Source organism: Merops nubicus, unplaced genomic scaffold (assembly GCF_000691845.1).
Source record: "Merops nubicus isolate BGI_N331 unplaced genomic scaffold, ASM69184v1 scaffold35433, whole genome shotgun sequence".
NCBI classification, from domain to species: domain Eukaryota; kingdom Metazoa; phylum Chordata; class Aves; order Coraciiformes; family Meropidae; genus Merops; species Merops nubicus.
The window spans coordinates 895-20,323 of NW_008600217.1; the positions used below are offsets into that span (position 1 = coordinate 895).

Consider the following 19,429-nt stretch of genomic DNA (forward strand, 5'->3'; position numbering starts at 1 on the left):
TGAGCTTTACTCTGGCAGTAGCTAAAACTTACTATTAAGAAGAGTTTGTAAACTTTACACATTTTCTGCTACTAAGTTTCCTTTCATAAAGTCTATTTGATCCAGATGCGAGATTTCTATAATTGTTTCCCGCCTTACAACCAGTGTTCCTGCCAGTAATTTGGTGACATCCAGCACTGAGGAAACATTTAGTTAAAAGTGGCAAAGAGTCTACAAATATTAATATGAAGACATTCTTCATTATAAAGCAGCAGAAGTAATTTGATTATGCAAACTATATGATAGTTTGTTAAGAAATAGAGATTTCTTCACTTTCAAGAAGTCAGGCCCCCCCCGCCCCCTTTCCAGAACATCCAATTTTCCTTAGGCTTTTGAAACTGTGTAAGAGCACAGCCCTGGTTGCACAGAAGACATCAGTTTCTATTACTCTGAGCTGGCTGTTTCTCAAGCCAGCATTTAATTTTACTTGAAACCCTTTTTAGGTTAATTGGTATCTTACCACACCATTTCTTACCCAGAAATCATCTAGTCAGACTAACCTGTTCCACCGCCAAAACAGAAGTGGACAACTTACTGAGGCAGCTTGTGACCCACCAGAAGATACCACTCTGAAGAACGATGAAAGGTTTCTTCAAGTCCATGCATCCAGCAGACCACTCTCCTAGGCTGAACATCCCCATTTAGTCAAGGGTTATCCCACTTCCAGCAGTGGGAGAGAAACAGGGTCAGCTTCTCCCAAGCTATCCCTTAGGATTCAGCACGCTATTCTTCCCTCTGCAGAACAACTCCTCCTAGCCAAGTCAGCTAGTCCCAACCCAAGATCCAATTTGTCCCAAAGATGCTGCTTCTTGGAATTAAAATCCTACCTGGAAAAGTTTACATTATGGATTAGCTTTTATCCTTTCAAAGTTTTAAGGGTCCTTTTCAAGGTACCACTTCAATTCAGTTGAAAACATGGTTTCTTATTTTAAAATCCTGAGAAAGCACCACCTTATCTCCCCATACTTGCTTTTTGTAGTAGACTTGAAGAGCAATGACCAACAAGCTGCCATATGTGTGGTTACAGAATCCAAAGTACCACAGAGCACTGCTTTGCTACCCAACAGCTCCAAGAAGCACACTCAATGGCACAGCTTTCATGTTCCACTGCTCAATTCAGTCAGAGCTAAAATTTATCTTCACTTAGGCAGAAAATTGGTCTGACCTCCACTGCAGCAACGCAAGGCTGTACCACTACCTCTGCCTTCTTTTTCAAGAATCAAAAATCTGAGCAGTATTTAATTGTTTAAGTTATTCCTTGTTTGTACCCCAAACTCCCCTTTCCCCAAGAAGGTATTTACTTACCTCAAACAGCAACTTTTTTTTTTTTTTTTTTTTTAAAAAAAAAAGGCATTGGACACACCAGCTCCCATTTTGCTGCTGAAGAAGTCCGAGTACTGCCACCATGTGGATCCTGAAATGTTTAAGCTTTCCATATTTTGGTAAACTAACAGAATAGTGACAGAGTTTGCCAGGAAGCAGGTGAAGAGTTTTCCACTTGACCAAAAAACCCATCACCACAAACTGTGTAAGACAGCACAGGCTGCAGGGAATTCTCTGTAAGGATATCACATCACAGGAAGCCATTTACTGGCAGGAAATACAGACCTTGCCATAGAGGTTCAGGTATTTTTTGGTTCTGGAAGCCTAAAAGTCACTATAACCATCTGTTCTCCTCCTCCCCCTAATGAGAAAAGCTTCTGATAAAGCAGTTTTCTCCAGCAAAGATATTTTCAAAGGCATTTTTGTGTGAAGTTTGTAATAAGCATAATTTTACTTATAGCACTGCAACTTCCTTGAAGATACCAGTTTAAGCATTTTACCTCTTCTAAGGGTTTCCTCCATTTTCTGTGAAAACAGCCCTTATTTCTTTAGTGAATACATACTATGTAATTAGGTAAATAGTTTAATGTCTGTACCAAAAGAGTTGTGGAGGCTCAAGGTAGATAACATACCACACCACCTACTGACACTCAGCAGGTCAGACTCGGAGTAAAGCAATTCAGAAATAGCAATACCACTTCCTCCAAAAGATCTTATGAACCTTCTGACAGGAGCTGGAGTGGATATAAAGAGACACACCAAGTACAACAAGGATGTTAAGTTTTAAAGTTTATTTTCCCAATACAGCCTAGCCTGCACTCTACTTGGATAAATTTCACAAGCTAGTTTCCGCTGCTTCTAGTTTTAATCTTTTAACCATGTTTCTGATGACAAGGAATGCTGCAAAAATACTCTAGTCCAACAAAGAGTTATGATCACAAAATAATCTTTATCCATTCTACAGTGTTTCAGAATTACCAGTTGATTTTAAAACACAAGGTAGATATAGATGCTAATGGTGGCTAATCTGGTATGTTTTATTATAGCAAACTGTTGTTCATGCAACACTTGTGCTCAAAGGGGAAGGCACAGCATTTCCTACAATGAGCCACCTTATAAAGAGTTCATTTTGTACAAATTTGTAATGTCACCTTTAATTTAGTGTGCGCAACCTCAAAACTGAGGCATTAGTCCAATTATAAAACACTTGCATCCTTTTTGTGCAAGTTTAAAAAACAAAGTTTTCTCTCTAAAGTGGCTCAAAATAGATTGTTCATGGCTGCCTACGTCTAAGATAAAAAGAGTCTGAAACAATCGGATTAGGCATATTAAAGGTGTTCAAACCATGACTTGATTTGTACATCTATTCACACCTCTTTTTTTTCTGGTCTTTATTCGGCAGTACATATGCACCAAATTTCATTTTTAGAAGTTTCCATATCATTTTCATAGAAAACAAAGTTTGAAAACAAGTAACATTGAAACACAGCACGGTATTCTACCACAACAGAAACATTTGGTTACAGGACTCAACAAAATCTAAAAATGAACTATGCTGTAGATTACCACATGCAAAGGTCTTCATGTTATCTTTGAAAATGAAAAGGATGAGATTTTTATTACCACATTTTACCTCTTTCTACTATTATGGCAACTTGTGTACTGCAACACAGTCTATTTGAAGGGAAACATATGATTTTTCTTTTTTTCATGCAAAAATCTACAAATTAGTTTTGATGATATGGAAAGCTTTTCATAACATCAAACTTTCATCTGGTGCAAATGCACAGGGAAGCCTTCCTGAAATCCCAACTTTAAAAACAACTAATAAGCCATATAGGAAAGAAATTAAAAACACCTAAAAGAAAAATAAAAGGGGGAAAAAAAAATCAAAACAAAACAGAAACACAGGCTGCAGGAGTAAACCAGAGTCTGCTGCTAAACCGGTCTTTTGTTTCTTTTTGTGTCCAGTGTAAGCTGACACTGATGAACTCATTTTGATGAGTGACTAGGTTTGTTATCAGCCCCCTGAAGGCGAATCAAGCTTGCATGCGTTCACAGACAGCATCACAACCATACTCTCGTACACACGCCACGCCAGGACTAGGAGCCTGCTGTGGGGCTTGGAGAGCCCCAGGTTTGCAACACGAGCCTGGCTCCAGAGCATCGAGTCCAGACATTCACTCAATGTTGTCCATTCACACAGTGCTTCATAGCAAGGCCTGGGCTCATTCTCCTTGGACTTATATGGGCATCCTATTCTCTTATGCTTACAAGGCTTGATGATGATAGTACTGCATTTCCCCCCAATTGCTCTAGTAAGTCGTTGTTCCTTCTCAGGCACCGAAGATCTTTGACCTGTAGCCCTTTTTCTTTGAACAATCTAAATAAGCATTCAGTGTGAAGTTTTTCGTTACATTTTGCCACTCATTCTCACTCGCACCCACTCGCCATCTTGACTTCATTTGGGCTTTTCTGTGATTCCAAATGAAATCTTCACGTTTTCTTTCCCGATTTAATGCAGCAGCGGATCCCATGAGCCAAGATTGATGGATCAAACCTTTTTTTTTAATTCAGTGCTGCATTGTACCTAACTTCCAAAATACCACTCTAAAACTGGAACCCTTCTGCTGGTACATTGGCAGATGAATTGAAACTAAATGTTCCGCCTTGTATTGCTTCTGGAACAAGGCTAGGATCTTCATCAATCTGCAACAGAACAAGAGCGGCATGAGTAGGGAGAGGAAGACAGAGCCTCACTAAAAAGGAGCTGGACAGTCCTAATGAGCATCTATCTCCACACCTAACCCACCTCCTTCCATCAAGTCTTGCCATTTTCATCCCCAAATTTATTGGGAGACAGCAGTAACTCAGGCCAGAGCTTGTACTTAGTAAGGAAGCTCCATGGCACCCAACAGCCTCTCGTCTCTCCTGTTTTCACTCCAGGGCACTATGCTGTCAGTCATGCATCAGCTTGGCTGCCACTGTCCCAGCTCTTAAGAGAAGCTCAACACCATCAAATCAAGGAAGGATTAAGCCAGAAGTGCTGGTTCAATTTGGTTAGTATACAGGTTACCAAGCTGACACTAAATGAAGCTCCAGGTCCTACTGTATAAGCAAAATCTGAGCTGCTAAACGAGGCTTACATCTTTTTGTTCATGTAGAAGTGAAACTAGCACAAAATAAGCTTCAGTGATGAGAGTAGGGCATGAATGCAACTGAGCTCCACCATTTTTACAGTAATCTACTCCCAGAAGTTCTTCAACCAAGTAGAAAACACTCATTTAATGCCAGTATTACAATTCCTTTAGATGCAATTAACTTTTGTGTTTAAAAGTGCATACAAATGTAAAACCCTTGATTCATGTTACATGTTTAAACTGAAAACATTCTTTATCAGCACATCCTATCTCTGAAATGACAAAGACACTAAAAATAGTCTGGTTCTTGAGAATCTCAGATTTGGTACTCAAGCCAGCAGGGAGCTTATCAAATGTGAAATGTCAAGCTTAGGCAGAAGCTGACAGCTAAGAACTACTCAAAGCCTAGTACTTTAATCCCTAGAGCTGAAGCTTGCATTAGGCGTCAGATCTTTAGATGCTTCATCATGAATGGCAAGATAGACAACAGGTTCACATAAGGGCTCATTCTTCACTGAAAATCCAACCAAATGTCACAAAGCAGGCTTTAGAGATGGTCCCTTTATCCTGAACCATATTTATAAATACCAACAGTTTGCAGAGTTACTATACACTTACATCATCTGAAGAGAAGAACTGATCAATGATCTCATAAGCCAGTTTGTAGATGTCTTCATTTTCATGGTTTTGTAGCTGTTCGATTTTCTCCAGACCTACAATGAACACACAAGAAAGGCAAGAGTTAAAATACTAAGTATGGGCAAAACACCTTCATTCTTCTTAAGGCATCATCATATTAAGTTATTAAAAACAAATTAGGAATAAAGTGACTATGAATAAGGCTGTTGAACTCATCTGACATGCTTAAAGCATTAACACTTTCTTACAGATTTGAGGAAATAGGAGTGATTGAGGAATACATATGAAAAAACAAACTGTATTAAAGGTCAATTCCAGCAGTGACTGCACTCCCTCCTCTTCTTGCTGTGAGTGGCTAAGCTCACGTGTGGAAGCACAGCAAGGGCCAAGCACCGTTACAGACCTGTAGCTTGCTAATATAGCAAGTAGCTCCAGCACAAAGTTGTTGGCAGACACGAGTAAAGCACACACAAACACTTCTGAAGCTCTGATAAGCAGAGCTTCAGGCATGAACATCTCTTTTCTAACCCCCTGGCCATCACCAATCAATGAAGCTTTCCCCACTCCCTCAAGATCTGCTATTTTAAAGACCATTCAACTCCACGTTAACAAAATCCCGCAGTGTTTTACCTGTGCCCAAATTTAGTATTGCTGTTCTTTCATCCTTGAAGGGTTTCAGTCAACTTATATAACAACAAATACAGAGGGAGTCTGAAAGCCACTGGGAAACTCAAGCTATCATATTTCTGCAACTATTCTACATGGAATTTGGGGGTTTTCCTCCAAATTCACCTGGACCCAACTTGTACAGGGTTAAGGTAAACACATCATCCTGACATTGACAGAAACTAATTAGTACACCAGACTGTTAGAAAATTGGCACCTAATGAACTTCATCATCATTATCCAGCTCCTCCAGATTTTACTTGATCATGAACTTACTCTGCTAGGAAAAGCTAAATACATTCACCTGACAGATATCAAAAGGTCACTTAAAGGTTTGCTTAAAACATCTGGGCCAACACACAAAGCCAACAGCATGTAGAAGTGGGAGGAAGCCAAGCCATCAATTTATGAAAAAAAAAAAAAACAGTATCAAAGTATTAAGCATCATACCTCCACACTCTTCTATAAGATTGGCTACGGTTTCTGCTTCATCTTCAGCCATTTTTAATATATTACTTAGTCCATCCAGAACCACTTGCACAACTTGTGCATCTTTTACTGCCAGCAAATTGCAAAAGGGAGGAATTACATTTTGTTGAATTAAGTATGCCACCTATGGGGAAAAAAGGAAACAGTAAAATCAGGAGTGTGACAGCAGACGCTGCACCACAAGTACACATGCAAATGAGTTTAATAAAGTACTCCAAGTTAACCAAAGTATTCTGTAGCAGTCACTTTCAAAAATTCTTGGTTTAGACCACAAAAAGCTAACGTTTATGTACTGTTACAAATACTATTTCAGCTCTAGAACACACATTTAGAGATACTGTGAATTTTTCAGTATGAGACGAGGAGTTTTAACCTCATCTTTGAAAAATGACAGCACCACCCCAACCATGCCATAAAAATCTGGGCTTACAATAAACTAGCGCATTTCTACTTAATGGTTACGACCATTATGATTATCACACTTTTATTTGTAAGGGGGAAAAAAAAAAAGCATGAGAAAGAAGTCCAACAATCCAGGATCTCATCAGAGCCTTAATGCAGTCATTCACAGCTGCTAGGCCACCCTCACAGAAAAGCTTCCATCCAAATCCCTACTGACACTCCCCATCTCAGGTCATTCCAGAAACAACTGAAGTTCACTCAAATCCCTTACAGAAAAGGGAGGAGTTAATGAACAGTACTGGGGAGGAATCCAGAGATCTGTACTGCTGGCACAGCAGAAGCCTAAGCCAATTGGCTGATCTACGTTCTTAAATGCACCCAGAACAGATAATGGACCTTCCTTAAGCTTTGACTTACTTGGTCTTTTCTTCCACTGATCGTCAAGTTGCTTATTGCCCAAGCAGCTTCTTTCTGAGTACCAAACTCACCCTAAAACACAAGCATAAAGAGAAATAAACGTTCCAGTTTTTGTTATGTAGCGTTCTAGCAGAAGCCTGTAGTCTATTGTGGTATCACTGTATCAGTTCTCAGTAAGTAACTAACAAATCCTGTAGATGTTTTGAGTACTCAGTGCTCATCCTTCCCTGCAACCACATTTTTAAATTGATCCCTCAGAGAAAGGAAATTTGTTTTCAAAGTAAATACAAACTGCAGCACTCCACTCTCTCCTTCCTTATCAGCAGCTGTCATAAATTTCAGGGAGAGATAAACCACAAGTGTCAAGTTTGATAAACAAGGTTACATACGACAGCCATGTCTGCCTCTGAAGTTAGTCAACTCCAGACTGCTTACTGAATTTAAAGAGAAGGGGCTTCAGCTCTTCTCAGTGACCAATAAATTGGCCATTAACAGACCCATTTGTGAACAGCTAGATGTTACTCAAGGGAAAATACAAGTATTTCTCCAGTCTCCCTCAACCCAAGCTCTACACTGAAGCGAGATATTCCACAGCTGAACACACGGTAAGCCTTGTATTTCTGGGTTCTTCCACACTTCAGGGAAAAAAAGTATTAAATGAAGCAAAAGGTAGCAAATGTTTGAAAGCTAGAAACATGCTGTTGCTGTTGACAAACATGCTTTTAGCTATCCTAATGTGGTGTGGAATCCGATGTTTGAAAGACACTAATGCCCAACAAACAACAGAAAAGGAATACAAGTATTTGAAGTCCCAAATGACGACCCATGAGCACTCAACCTCTAGTACTCAGAGACAGACTCAAGGGTTGTAATGAAATCATGTCTAAGGCCCCTTCCAACCCAAACCATTCTGTGATTATATAACTATGAAAAAGTATGAGAAAAGATTCAAAAACATCTGTGAGTAGCTACTTGCCTTTACTATTAAATAAGTAATAAGTGTTCATCTCAACAAGGTTTATCTATTGCTGAAATGCAGCACCCATCCCAGCCCTGCATGCAGTGCATTGCTGTCCCGTGGGAAAAACTCTGAACACACAACATTTACAGCTATTTTCTATGTCCATCTCTTTTTGTTGGTGCCATCCTACTTGTTTAAAAACAATAAGATGGGACAACTCTAGTCCATAATCTAGTGTCACAGAATCACTATTTGGAATGCTTGCAGACTAGGTCACTGCAGTAACACACAGGTTCATAAATATTACTGTTGGGCACTTCCTTATGTCTTGAGAAAATGGGGGACAGGGGGAAAAGGATTAAGGCAGGTTTTGGCAAACTGCTGGGAATGAACTCAATGCTGTTGCCATCCAGACCTCTTCACACCACATGACAACTGAAAATAAAGAATTCAATCACCTTTAACAAGTGAAAAAACAAATTTAAATGAGATTAGGAGGACCTGAGAAGGAACCTCCACTGTCCTGCTTCCCTTCCCCAGTACATCTGGCACTCATCACTTCACAGCACTTCACAAAAAAAATATCAACAGTAAAGTATTTTATCTTGTAACATACAAAAGACACTCAAGGGTATCCCTGTTTACAGTATGATGTAAAACACAAAGCAAGGAATCCTATGTCGCTTTCCCCAGTTAAGGAAACAAACTGTTAATTCCTTATTATCTAACCTTATCTAGGAGATGTATTATCATTGGAACAAGGTTTGCATCTATCACTGCCTGAACTTGCTGCTGATTTCCTGCAGTGATGTTAGATAGGAACCACACTGCTTCCTGCAAAATAAAAGCATGTGAGAAATCATTAATTCAGATACTAAGTCTTTTATATCTCATTTTGTTTCTGCTGCAGTGAGATTTTACACATGCACATTTTCAGATCTGCAGTTCATACACTCACTCATCTTAGAGACAACTGAGTTTGTCCTCAGCATTAATCATCAAGAAAACACAACACCTATGACTTCAACAAATACTGAGAAGTTACATGACCCTTTCTGATCATTCTGCCTAGGCCTCTCCCCTTCCAACCATAACCTACAGCAGGTGCCTAGGAACATGTATAAGAAGAGATCTTTTCCCCAGTAGATCCTCCCAGTCTTCAACAGCTGAAATGCCAAACTAAGTCAAAAACTATATCTTGATTCTTATTTTAAAGAAGGATTGAGAGCCCCCCCACCACTTTATGGAGTATTTAGTCAAGAAATAAACACTTTCACATAAAATGTTAAGTATATCCAGAGTATCATCTTGTTTTAATCCTACAGCTGATAAATTTCTCCCTTCCTAGCAGAAACTCTCCATTGCTCCCTCTCAATTCCCCTCTTCTCTCTACTTATCCAGCACAACTTTTTGGTTAGTAATTCTCACATTTTATCCAACTGAGTCTCTTGGATCAGATCACAGGATCACTTTCACTAATGACCCTGTTAGAGATCAAGGATGCCCAGGCTTGTCTTGGTGGGCTTGTTTTGGGCTTTAATCATCGGCAATGTTGTAAAGTGGCACCCCAGAATTCACCAACATGCCTCAGATGCACTCCGGAATCAGCACTGCTTCATCAGTGCCCCCATTTCAAGCCTTTACTACACACACCCCCACACACACACCCCACCCCCAGTCTGACTTGATTTAAATTCCATTTAACACACACACACACCCCATTCAAAGAGACATCCATATATCTCTATTTCATCACTTCCAAGAGAATCAGTTTAATTCAAGTGACATTTCATACAGCTAGAACTCCAACTTTTAAGTCAATGGCCGGATTTGTAAAACAAAGCTTTAATTGTGTAAAAATTCAATTAGAAGAATCAGGAGACAACATTCTTGTCAAGTACAAGTTTGTGGATCCTTAAGAAATTTGTACACAGTTATTAACTTCAAAAAAAATTTCAGCACCCTGCCTGCTCTCACTGTAAACTGATATAAGCTGTCAGATATTCAAACCTCTACCACACTACCATGTATGGAATCCAAACCAAAGCAATTTGGTGTAATCCCTGCAGTCATTTACCTTATTAATTTTTTCTTTGGGATGTGTCAGAAGTGCTGGAAAATGTGACAGAGCCTCGCAATTCAGAACTACCTGTGTCTGCTCATCGGTACCAGTGACAATGTTCCCTACAGCTCTCAGTGCAGCAGTCTGAAACGAAACATTGGTTTTTAATCAAAGATGGTTGTAGTTGAGCACATACTTCCAAAGAGTAACAGGTGAAAAAGCAAATGGTTTTATGCAAAGGTTATACTACACAGGAAAAACTGTTCTTTAAATTTCAACATGAACTACAAAAAGAAACCATAAAAAGAAACCATTTACTTTCTCTATTAATACTTTTTGAGCAACATTTCCTTAAAAGTTATCCAAACTTACTTGCACTTTAACTTCTTGATGACTGAGCAGAGGAACCAAATGAGGGACTATTCCGGAGTCTATCACCATCTGGATCTGTTCATTGCCAGCATCCGTTAGGTATGAGAGTGCCCAGACTGTATCTACCAATATCTAACAGAAAAAAAAAAAAAAAACACCACATTTTTGTCATTAGCACACAAGTACCACAGCATAAAAACCCCAACAAATTAAAACAATTCTCATTGTGAAGCCAGAGCTGGCAAAATATGGCCAAAATCCACTTTGTTTTACAAAATTCATACACTGCACTCTACAGAATTCTGAAATAAAACTGCTGTTCAACCTGTTCTAGCTCCAAAAAAACACAGAACCAGCCAAACTGCTAACTACAGCTTTAATTCCAAAGGATAGAATCAAATAAATGCAATTATATCTGCTCCTTTCATGAAGTGCTGGTGGACAGTGTGAGATATGACAGACTCACCCCTGGAAGATGAAGACCTAGAAAATGTTTAACTACCAGCAGCTGGCAATGAGTTATGCATCACATGGCATTAAGTTATGTTTCTTGGCATTCTACTACAAAAATTAAGAAAATCTTTAAATTTCTAATAACATCTGGCACAGCAGCACTTTGACTGAATTTCCTCAGTGTGTACATACATGAACCCACAGAAAAAAAACACTTCAAGTAGCAGTAAATCTGAACGTTTTTGAGTGACAGCTCACAAAAAACTACTGAGTGAGCCTCGTTTCAGCTGACAACTCTTGATGGATTCAAATACAGCCATCTCAAGAATTCAAATAAGCTTAATTTCACCTACTTATATACAAGAAATTAATTAGTATAATTACTATGTAAACTTTAGTTAATATATTTAAACAGATTTTGGTAAAGCACTGTTGCCATTAACAACTGAGCTACAACTTCACTAGAAAGCAAAGAATTAATCTTAAGCAATTCTGACTTATATTTTTTTGCAAAAAGCTGACCTATTCCTTAATTTCACTAAGGTCTCAATCATTCACTTCATTAATAACCTAACGTTCCTATTTAACACCTCAGAAGTTACAACTCAAGCTAACATTTTGCATGTGCAGCAGACAATTTTTTTCCCTTACACTGATTTCCATTACAACCTCAAACTTAGGTGCTAGTAAAAAAAAATCCTGTATTTATCTGTAAACAAGTATTCACAGAAATAAAACTGCAACCGTGTTTTATTTTTAAGTCTAGAGAAAGTACATGCAAATAAGCAGTTGTGAGGATACAGAGAAATATCAGGCAAAAATCCTAACTGATACTTAAAAAAAAAGCAGTTAAAAGATATTCAAGTAAGTTTGCCATAAAAAAAATAATCAGTGATAGTCTCTTTTATCATGGAAAAAGGTTCATTATGACAAGCCTGACACTTCAGAAGACAAAACAGGTTTTAAGTGGCAGTACTTACATTTACATCTGTGTGGTGAATTAAAATACAGAGTGCTGGAAGGATCTAAGGAGGAAAAGAAACATCCGAGTGTTATTTTTAAGGCAGACAGATACTCAGCTTCAGTTCAGTGACATGGGACAGCGAGTAATTCCACCTCCTGAATGGTCTCCATCGGTGGAGGAGGGTCTTTGTGACGGCACAAGTTGACCATGACCCAGGTAACGTTCCTTAGGAAAGTGATGGGAATAGATGGGCTGATGAAGGACAGCAGTGGCTTCACTACTCCAAGAGTAATAACGTAATCTCTACAGTGGGGTCCATCACCTGTTCGAGACAAAGAAGCAAGACAAAGGTCATCTTCTCATGCCATTCACAAAAAGCCTGATCTCTGTAAACTTAAAACTTCCGTTGTTTTGAATGCATTAAAGACACATAGCTTTAGAAGGACCTGTGGCTGCCTGTCTAATCACTTCATTTGGAACTACTCATCAGCTAAATTCTGAACAGGAAAAGTATTCCCTGACATGGCTGGGGTGGTGGTGAGGAAGGAAAAAGGGCTAGTAGACAAACCCCAAAACCCCCTGAGAACCACCTGTGGCTTAATGTATTCAAGAAGATCCTTTCACTAAGTTTATAGTTGATACTAAAACATCCCAGGACTAGTTCAAAACTGCCTGAAAAGAGGTATTGTCATCTTCAGATGGGAAAGATAATACGCTTTGTCACTGCCTGGTCTCCGTGCAGTACAACTGCCTAGAAATCTGCATCTGATTTCTACTGCACACCAATCACTAACAGCTTCAGGCAGTTACAATACTGGGAATTTTGCTCGTTTGCTTCTTAAGGACTAGCCATTTCTAAAATACTAAACTGTAGATGTCTCAGCATGTCAGAAACAGTACTAGTCTTTGAACACTACAAAGAGTCAGGGCCATAAATGACAAAGGCAGTGCTTGCACAAGAGGAGGAAAAAAAAAAAATCAAATGAAAGACCAAACAATCACAACTTAACTAGAGCTCAACATAGTGTATGTAAACTCAGGTCAAATTTCAGATTCAGTGCAAAACAGTTTTTATTCTGTTTTATTGCATGTCTGTTAGACAGCAATTCCTTCTGCTGTACCTGGAACCTAAGCATGCTGGCATGTAGGTTTTGGATGCACACCACTGACACAAGAGAAAACAGGAATACGTCAAGAATTGGCAATTGCCAGTCTAACAGCTGCCTTTTGTCTCATAGTTGAACACCTCCAAGTCTGAACACACAAAATCCTACCTAGCGTATTTATTCAATACCAAAAGGAACTTAGTTTTTAGTGGCAGGAGTAACACAAACCTATGATATTTCCTAAAGCCCACACAGCTTGCTCACAAACATTTTGATGGGGTGAATGCAGGAGTCTCAGAAAAAGTGGCACAGCATCTGAAAGATAAAAAAAAAGCCCCATGAAATTGTTAAACAACACAACTCTCAACAGACAAAAAAAGCTCTTAAATAAAATTTCAGTACTGCATGTAACATTTTTCTCCTGGCTAAGTATTGGTCAAAACTTAGTACTAACTTTCCAGATGATACTGAAATAAAACACACTGTAACAATCCTTCCTTCTTATAAAGCCTACACTGTAAAATATTATGAAAGCAACTCTTAAAATAACCCAGCACGTAATTTGCTTGTAAGTCTCAAGTTTACTGAAGCTTGTCAAGACTCCAAAAACAGTTAAACTTACAGAATCTGGAAATTCTGTGCTATCTATCAGAACCAACCACAACACAAAACTCCACAACTGTTATTAAGATCCCTCATTTTCTTCCCTGCGTTGGTATCCAATGAGAATACTCCCAGTATTTAGAACTAAAGCTCAGCCAGTGTTTCAAACACATTCCACCTGCACCACATTTAGATAACTGATCCTTTTGAGTTATCCCCAGCACCAAGGTGCTTGTTTATATTGAGTCATAGAACCACGGTGGTTGGAAAAGACTTTTAAGCTCATCGAGTCCAACCGTTCCCCCAGCACTGCCAGGTCCTCACTGACCCATGTCCCTCAGCACCACATCTCCACGGCTTGGGAACCCCTCCAGGGATGGGGACTCCACCACTGCCCTGGGCAGCCTGGTACAGCCCTGGACAACCCTCAAGAGGAAGAAATTGTTTCTCAGGGCCAACCATAACCTCCATGATTTGCCAATAGCAGTTTAGTCCATAAGAAAGGTTTACTTTAGGTCACCTATTTCAATAGAGGCCAATATTTTTAGTTGACTTTCTCAGTGTAAAACATTTTGCTAGAGAAATAACAATTCACAATAGATTTATTATTTCTCACTAAATAAGGGCATTTTACAATGCCTGTATGCAAGGAGAAAAAAAAAACATCCCCAGCAAGCCAACCAGTAAGTACTTTTGGAAGGATTACAACAGACCATCTTTTTCATTTAAATAAATTAGTACAAGAAATAACCCATACTTCCCTGTGCTGTAGCTATTAAATTGGCTATTCTAGTGCACACATGCCAAACCAGCTAGATCTGAGACCATCACCAAAAGAAATAATGACTCTATTTGGCACTCATCTGCAATCCGCCCATAAGCCAGGTTTAAAGAAAAAAAGTGTTGTAGATCAGAAGTGTGTGACAGATTGTATGTTAATTAGTTTTCCGAAAGAAAACTTGGGATTCAACCAGGAAAGGAAGAGAAAAAGGAAAGTTAAAAGTATAAAAAGTTTACAACAGCAGAAAGCAACTGATCTTGCAACCAGTGCAATCTCAAAACATAATTTAAAAAAATCCTTTAAACTGAAGTCACCTGCCTTATATTTCACATCTGCTGTGGAGCAACCACCTATTTCTCCCATTAAAGATTTTTGAAACACACCCAGGCATTCAACAGAGAAGATGGTGCTAAGAACTTTCTTATGAATACATTTTGTTTTTCCTAAATATAAAGCCAACAACACAGTTTGTGAGAAGCCAGTAACTGCTTTGCACCAGAAAGAAAAAAGAATCTTCCCATGATCACTGAACCAAGGTCAGTCACAGAATACACGTGAGAAACAACTGGCATTCCAACACTCAAACAACACCATGCATCTTAGAAACTGTACTCACTGCAGTAAGAGTTCCCAGTAGTTCTGAAATAAGTCAATATGTGATGTTTGATGATGTCAGCAGCCTGCACTGCAACACAACACCAATTCCAACCACTAAAGCTACTGGTATCTCAAGGAAGCTAAATTTTGTGGATGTTTTTTCCTTAAAATTCAGGAAAAAAAAAGCCTGTTTTGCTGTATGTTTGATTCCTCTCTAAGAAGCTCTGCTGTTTCATTCCATTCAAAATGCCTGCACATTTCCACTTAGATCTTTTTAACAACAGAAGTGCTACTGCCTTTTAAGAGGACAGAAGAAAGGCTGCTTTGCTTGGCAATTCAGACTCCAAGTCCAAAACCAATTCCTTTTCATGCTTAAGATTTCTCAAAATATGAAGGACAGCTGTTTTTCTTCAACTCAGTTTTGGAAGAAAATTCAGTGTCAGGCACCCTCAGGACTTGTCCCACCTCTTTTCCCCCCTCTTCATGGCAAGATAGGAAACCCCACCATGGGAGGTGTGAGATTTTTGAGGGTGGGGGTTTTTGTTTGAAGTTTGAAAACTGCAAAGCAGCAGATATCAACTCTGCTGAAGCAGTGTGAGTTTTCAGAAGAGATCACTCACCATTAGGAAACCCAACTGAATTTAAAACCTGAACAAATGAACAAAAGCAGACGTGTGCTTCCAGGGCTGCTGTTTGCCAGAGAAGAGGTAGAACATCTGGCAGGAGACATCATGGGCAGGTCCTTCATCGACACACCTGCAACTGACAACTCAATTCTACCACCCTGACTGGCGTGGGAAAGGAGCAACCCTTGGCTCCTTGGACACGTGGCTTGGTAAACATGCTTGAGACAGAGGAACAGGAGTGTTGATTCTCTTTACAGTATCCTTCAGATGACCTTATCTTTGTGAAAGCTACAGTGCGTGCTTTAGTGATGATCAAGTTCTGTTGGACTTACTAGATTGAACTACAGCCTGTGTTTGTTCAGAGGTTCCAGAGGCAATGTTTGTCAAAGCCCATGCAGCTTCAAACTGTAAAGAAGGACTGCAAAGAGAGAAAAAAAGAAGATTATAACATGAATTGTTCAATAAGACACCACAGGCACATTACCTATGCACCAGGAATTCGTGGAACAATTAAAACACTTGAGTTTTAGAAATACTCACTTGTCATCTCTTTCGAGACAGTGCACTAAAATAGGTAATATTCCTGATTTTATTAGATCATCAATGGGTGGATTGCGATCACTGGAAAGCAGCTTTCTGTTTGGGGAAAGGAGAAAAAACAAGAGGTAACAAATCACAAGTCATGGCTGCAAAGGATCTCTGGAGGGTCTTCAGTCCAACCTGCTCCTCAAAGTGGGATTATCACTGACACTAGATCGAGTCACTCATGGTTTCTGTAGCTGAGTTTTGGGAACCTCCATCCACAGAGCTGCCACAGCCTCCCTGGACTAACTGTTCCAGTGCTGCACTACCTTCTGGGCCTGGAATTTTTCCCCTGGTGTCTCAAACACTCAAAGACCAAGCAGCATTTGTTTTCTACACTAAGTGAAAATAACTAATCCCCAAAACAGAAATTACTGAACCATTGAAAAACTGAAGTATGGACAAACTGAAGCATGGACAAACTGAAGCCGTTACATTTACTGTCCATTTCAGTTGATAGATTTTGTGTGACTACTTCTGAAGTTTGCTATCAGTCAATAAAAAAGATCACAAGAGTTACTCAGTTGCAAACTCCTGCAGCTTCTTATCCATAGGATAAGAAGGACATTGTGGGGTTGGAACAGGTCCAGAGAAGGACAACAAAGCTGGTGAGGGGTCTGGGGAACATGGTTTGTGAGAAGCAGCAGAGGGACCTGGGGCTGTCTAGTCTGGAGAAGAGGAGGCTGAGGGGAGACCTTATTGCTCTCTACAACTCTCTGAAAGGAGGCTCGAGTGAGGTGGGGGTTGGTCTCTTCTCCCAGGTAACCAGTGATGAGAGGCAATGGGCTGAAGTTGTGCCAGGGGAGGTTCTTATCAGATATTAGGAAGAATTTCTCTCCTGCCAAAGTGGTGGGGCATTGGGACAGGCTGCCCAGGGAGGTGCTGGAGTCATCATCCCTGGAGGGGTTAAAAAACCATGTGGATGTGGCACTTGGGGACATGGTTTAGTGGTCATGAGAGTGTCGGGTTGACGGTTGTAATTGATAATCTTAGTGGTCCTCTCCAACCTTAATGATTCTCTGATTCTATAAAACAGCAGTTAAATACTAAATTTATGCCAGCAAGGTCCCTAAATACTTTAGGATCACTTCTCAAAACACGTAACTGTATTTGAGATACACAGAAGAAAAAACTGGGTTTAGTGGCCTAATCCGTGATGAAACCAGAAGTAGTATTAAGCCAGTTCTCTCTCCATTCATAGCAGAGGACTTTATAGCCCTGCTAATTATATATTTTACTCTATTGGTGAGAAGCATCAAGTATCATACTAAAATAAATCCTAGTATTTATGTATACATAATGAAAATTCAGGCTCCTTCAAAGACTTAGGAATTTTGCTCTTTTGTGTAAAATTTTCCTTTTTAAAAACCCATTACATTATTTTTCTAGTTAAGCTAGAACATGTTTTCTGAATTTAAGAGCATGATAAAGGAAGAGTGAAATGGTATATTTGAGAAAAGTGTGTTCTTACCTTGCAGCCTGCACAGCACTTAACTGTATACCCTGGTTGTCACTTGAAGCATTCTAAAATAGAGAATTTAGACTTTTCATATATTTGACACCATGATGTGATGAACGTTCAAACTATTTTTTTTTTTTTTACCTGTACTATTGCTTCCAAAGAAGTGTTTTGCTAGAAAAAAAGAGAAGGAAAGTAGTTAGAAATGTGTTTAAGTATATAAACAGAAGACATGCTTGGGAATTAAATTAATTCTTACCACTCTGAAGTCACCATCTATATCAGAGTCTTCACAGATATCTTCATGGGGAACATTCCTCCTCTTTAGGAGATGCTCATCTCTCTTGTTCTTAAAGAAAAAAAAAAAAAAAGATTTAACATCTTTATAACTTTGATTGATGAGGTGTGAAGGCTTTTAAAATGGGGAGAGAAGCTTCTGTTTTAAGCAAGCATTATAAACATGCTTTCATTGATAATTTATTCCAGCATTCAAGGAGCTGGAAAGGGCTGCATGGAGAAGTACATTTCAATTCACTTCTTCCTAGAAAAATCTTCCATCCAGCATCTACAGCAATAACTGCTTCTGGAAGTTTCACGCACACACATCCATCACCACTGACATTACAACCTATTTGGTGTTATTTATGACAAGACAAGGCAATTCCCCGGGGCTAGTTTTCTGTTCAGCCTAGAAGTAAAATAATTTGAGTTATGACTACTTTTCTCAAGGGTTAGTTTCCAACAACTCTAAACAGTGTTATCTTCATACATACATTCTTCCATTCTTGTGTGTTGAACTACTGTTTGGGGAAAAGAAAGAGCTTTTTTCTTACAGTTTAGCAGGAATACATGATTTTTCAGAAGAAAAAACATAAGTTTTTCTAAGTTTGTAAAAGTAAAAATCTTGCTGGCGAAGCAGGAATTATTCCCTTCAACAGATTACAAATAAAATCCTGTTTTTCAGGACAAAATTTATGAACTTCTAGTACCAGGTATAGTAACTTCACTACTTTCTACACCAAATACCTTCACAAAATTAGTCAAGACAAACAGCTAGTTTAACAGCGGTGTTCTCAGTGGACTGCAGAAGAACACACAACAGTGTATATACATTTTTTTAATCCTTTAACAAAACTCTTAAATTTTACTGAAATATCAACATAGTCAAATCCCATTTGGTAAGAAGAGTGCTAGGTCATCTCACCTTTCTCAGCTCCACAACAACTTCATTTCTTTGTCTTCGCATAGTCTGAAAAAAAAAAAAACAAACAAACAAGATTAAAGCACATCATGGTCTGAATCCAGAACAAGCCGTTTTAAAAGTTCTTGTGCAACTCTTTAGGTTCTTGTGCTTTAAACAGTACTTTTATAATGAAAACTAAATCCTTTGTATACAAGTAGAAATCCAACAGGAAATGGAGGTAACTATAATTTCTGTCCGTGTTCTTTCATGGTAAAAGTTTCCTAGGTCTTTACATTGAAGAAAAATGGGTACAGAGGTGCAGTGAATAAACAAGTGTTTTAACAAAGGGCAACCTCGAAAGGAGCTGTGCATTGAACAGCAGCATGAGGAGCATTATAAACACTGTGGCAAATCAGAAGCACACCATGCTTGCCCAACATTTAAAACCTTCTCTAGATTCAAAGCTTCTAACTAAGAACTTGCACCTCTTGCTTCCATGGAGTAGTGAGGGAATTGGGCAATTGCCCGGCCAGACACACTCAGCTGCCTGGGCCATGCCACCAGA

General features: G+C 39.1%; 1 protein-coding gene across 1 annotated transcript; it reads right to left on the reverse strand.

Moving 5' to 3' along the window:
• Positions 1-2,136: 2,136 nt before the first annotated feature.
• KPNA4 (karyopherin alpha 4 (importin alpha 3)) lies at positions 2,137-18,927 on the reverse strand. Its single transcript, XM_008937646.1, has 16 exons — positions 18,886-18,927; positions 17,941-18,030; positions 17,826-17,855; positions 17,694-17,746; positions 16,181-16,276; positions 15,973-16,058; positions 13,262-13,348; positions 12,080-12,249; positions 11,944-11,988; positions 10,511-10,642; positions 10,154-10,282; positions 8,806-8,910; positions 7,116-7,187; positions 6,258-6,420; positions 5,121-5,215; positions 2,137-4,071 (listed from the first exon to the last, which is right to left on the reverse strand). The coding sequence occupies exons 1-16, from the start codon at positions 18,925-18,927 to the stop codon at positions 3,973-3,975; spliced, it is 1,494 nt and encodes a 497-aa protein (XP_008935894.1). The 3' UTR covers positions 2,137-3,972.
• Between the last annotated feature and the right edge of the window lie 502 nt (positions 18,928-19,429).

Coding starts and splice junctions, on each gene's coding strand:
- KPNA4 (XM_008937646.1), bottom strand. CDS start 18,927: ATGCGAAGACAAAGAAATGAAGTTGTTGTGGAGCTGAGAAAG. Junction 13,349..15,972: donor ACAGGCTGTAGTTCAATCTA/GTAAGTCCAACA, acceptor TTTATCTTTCAG/ATGCTGTGCCACTTTTTCTG. Junction 10,283..10,510: donor ATCAAGAAGTTAAAGTGCAA/GTAAGTTTGGAT, acceptor GTTTCGTTTCAG/ACTGCTGCACTGAGAGCTGT.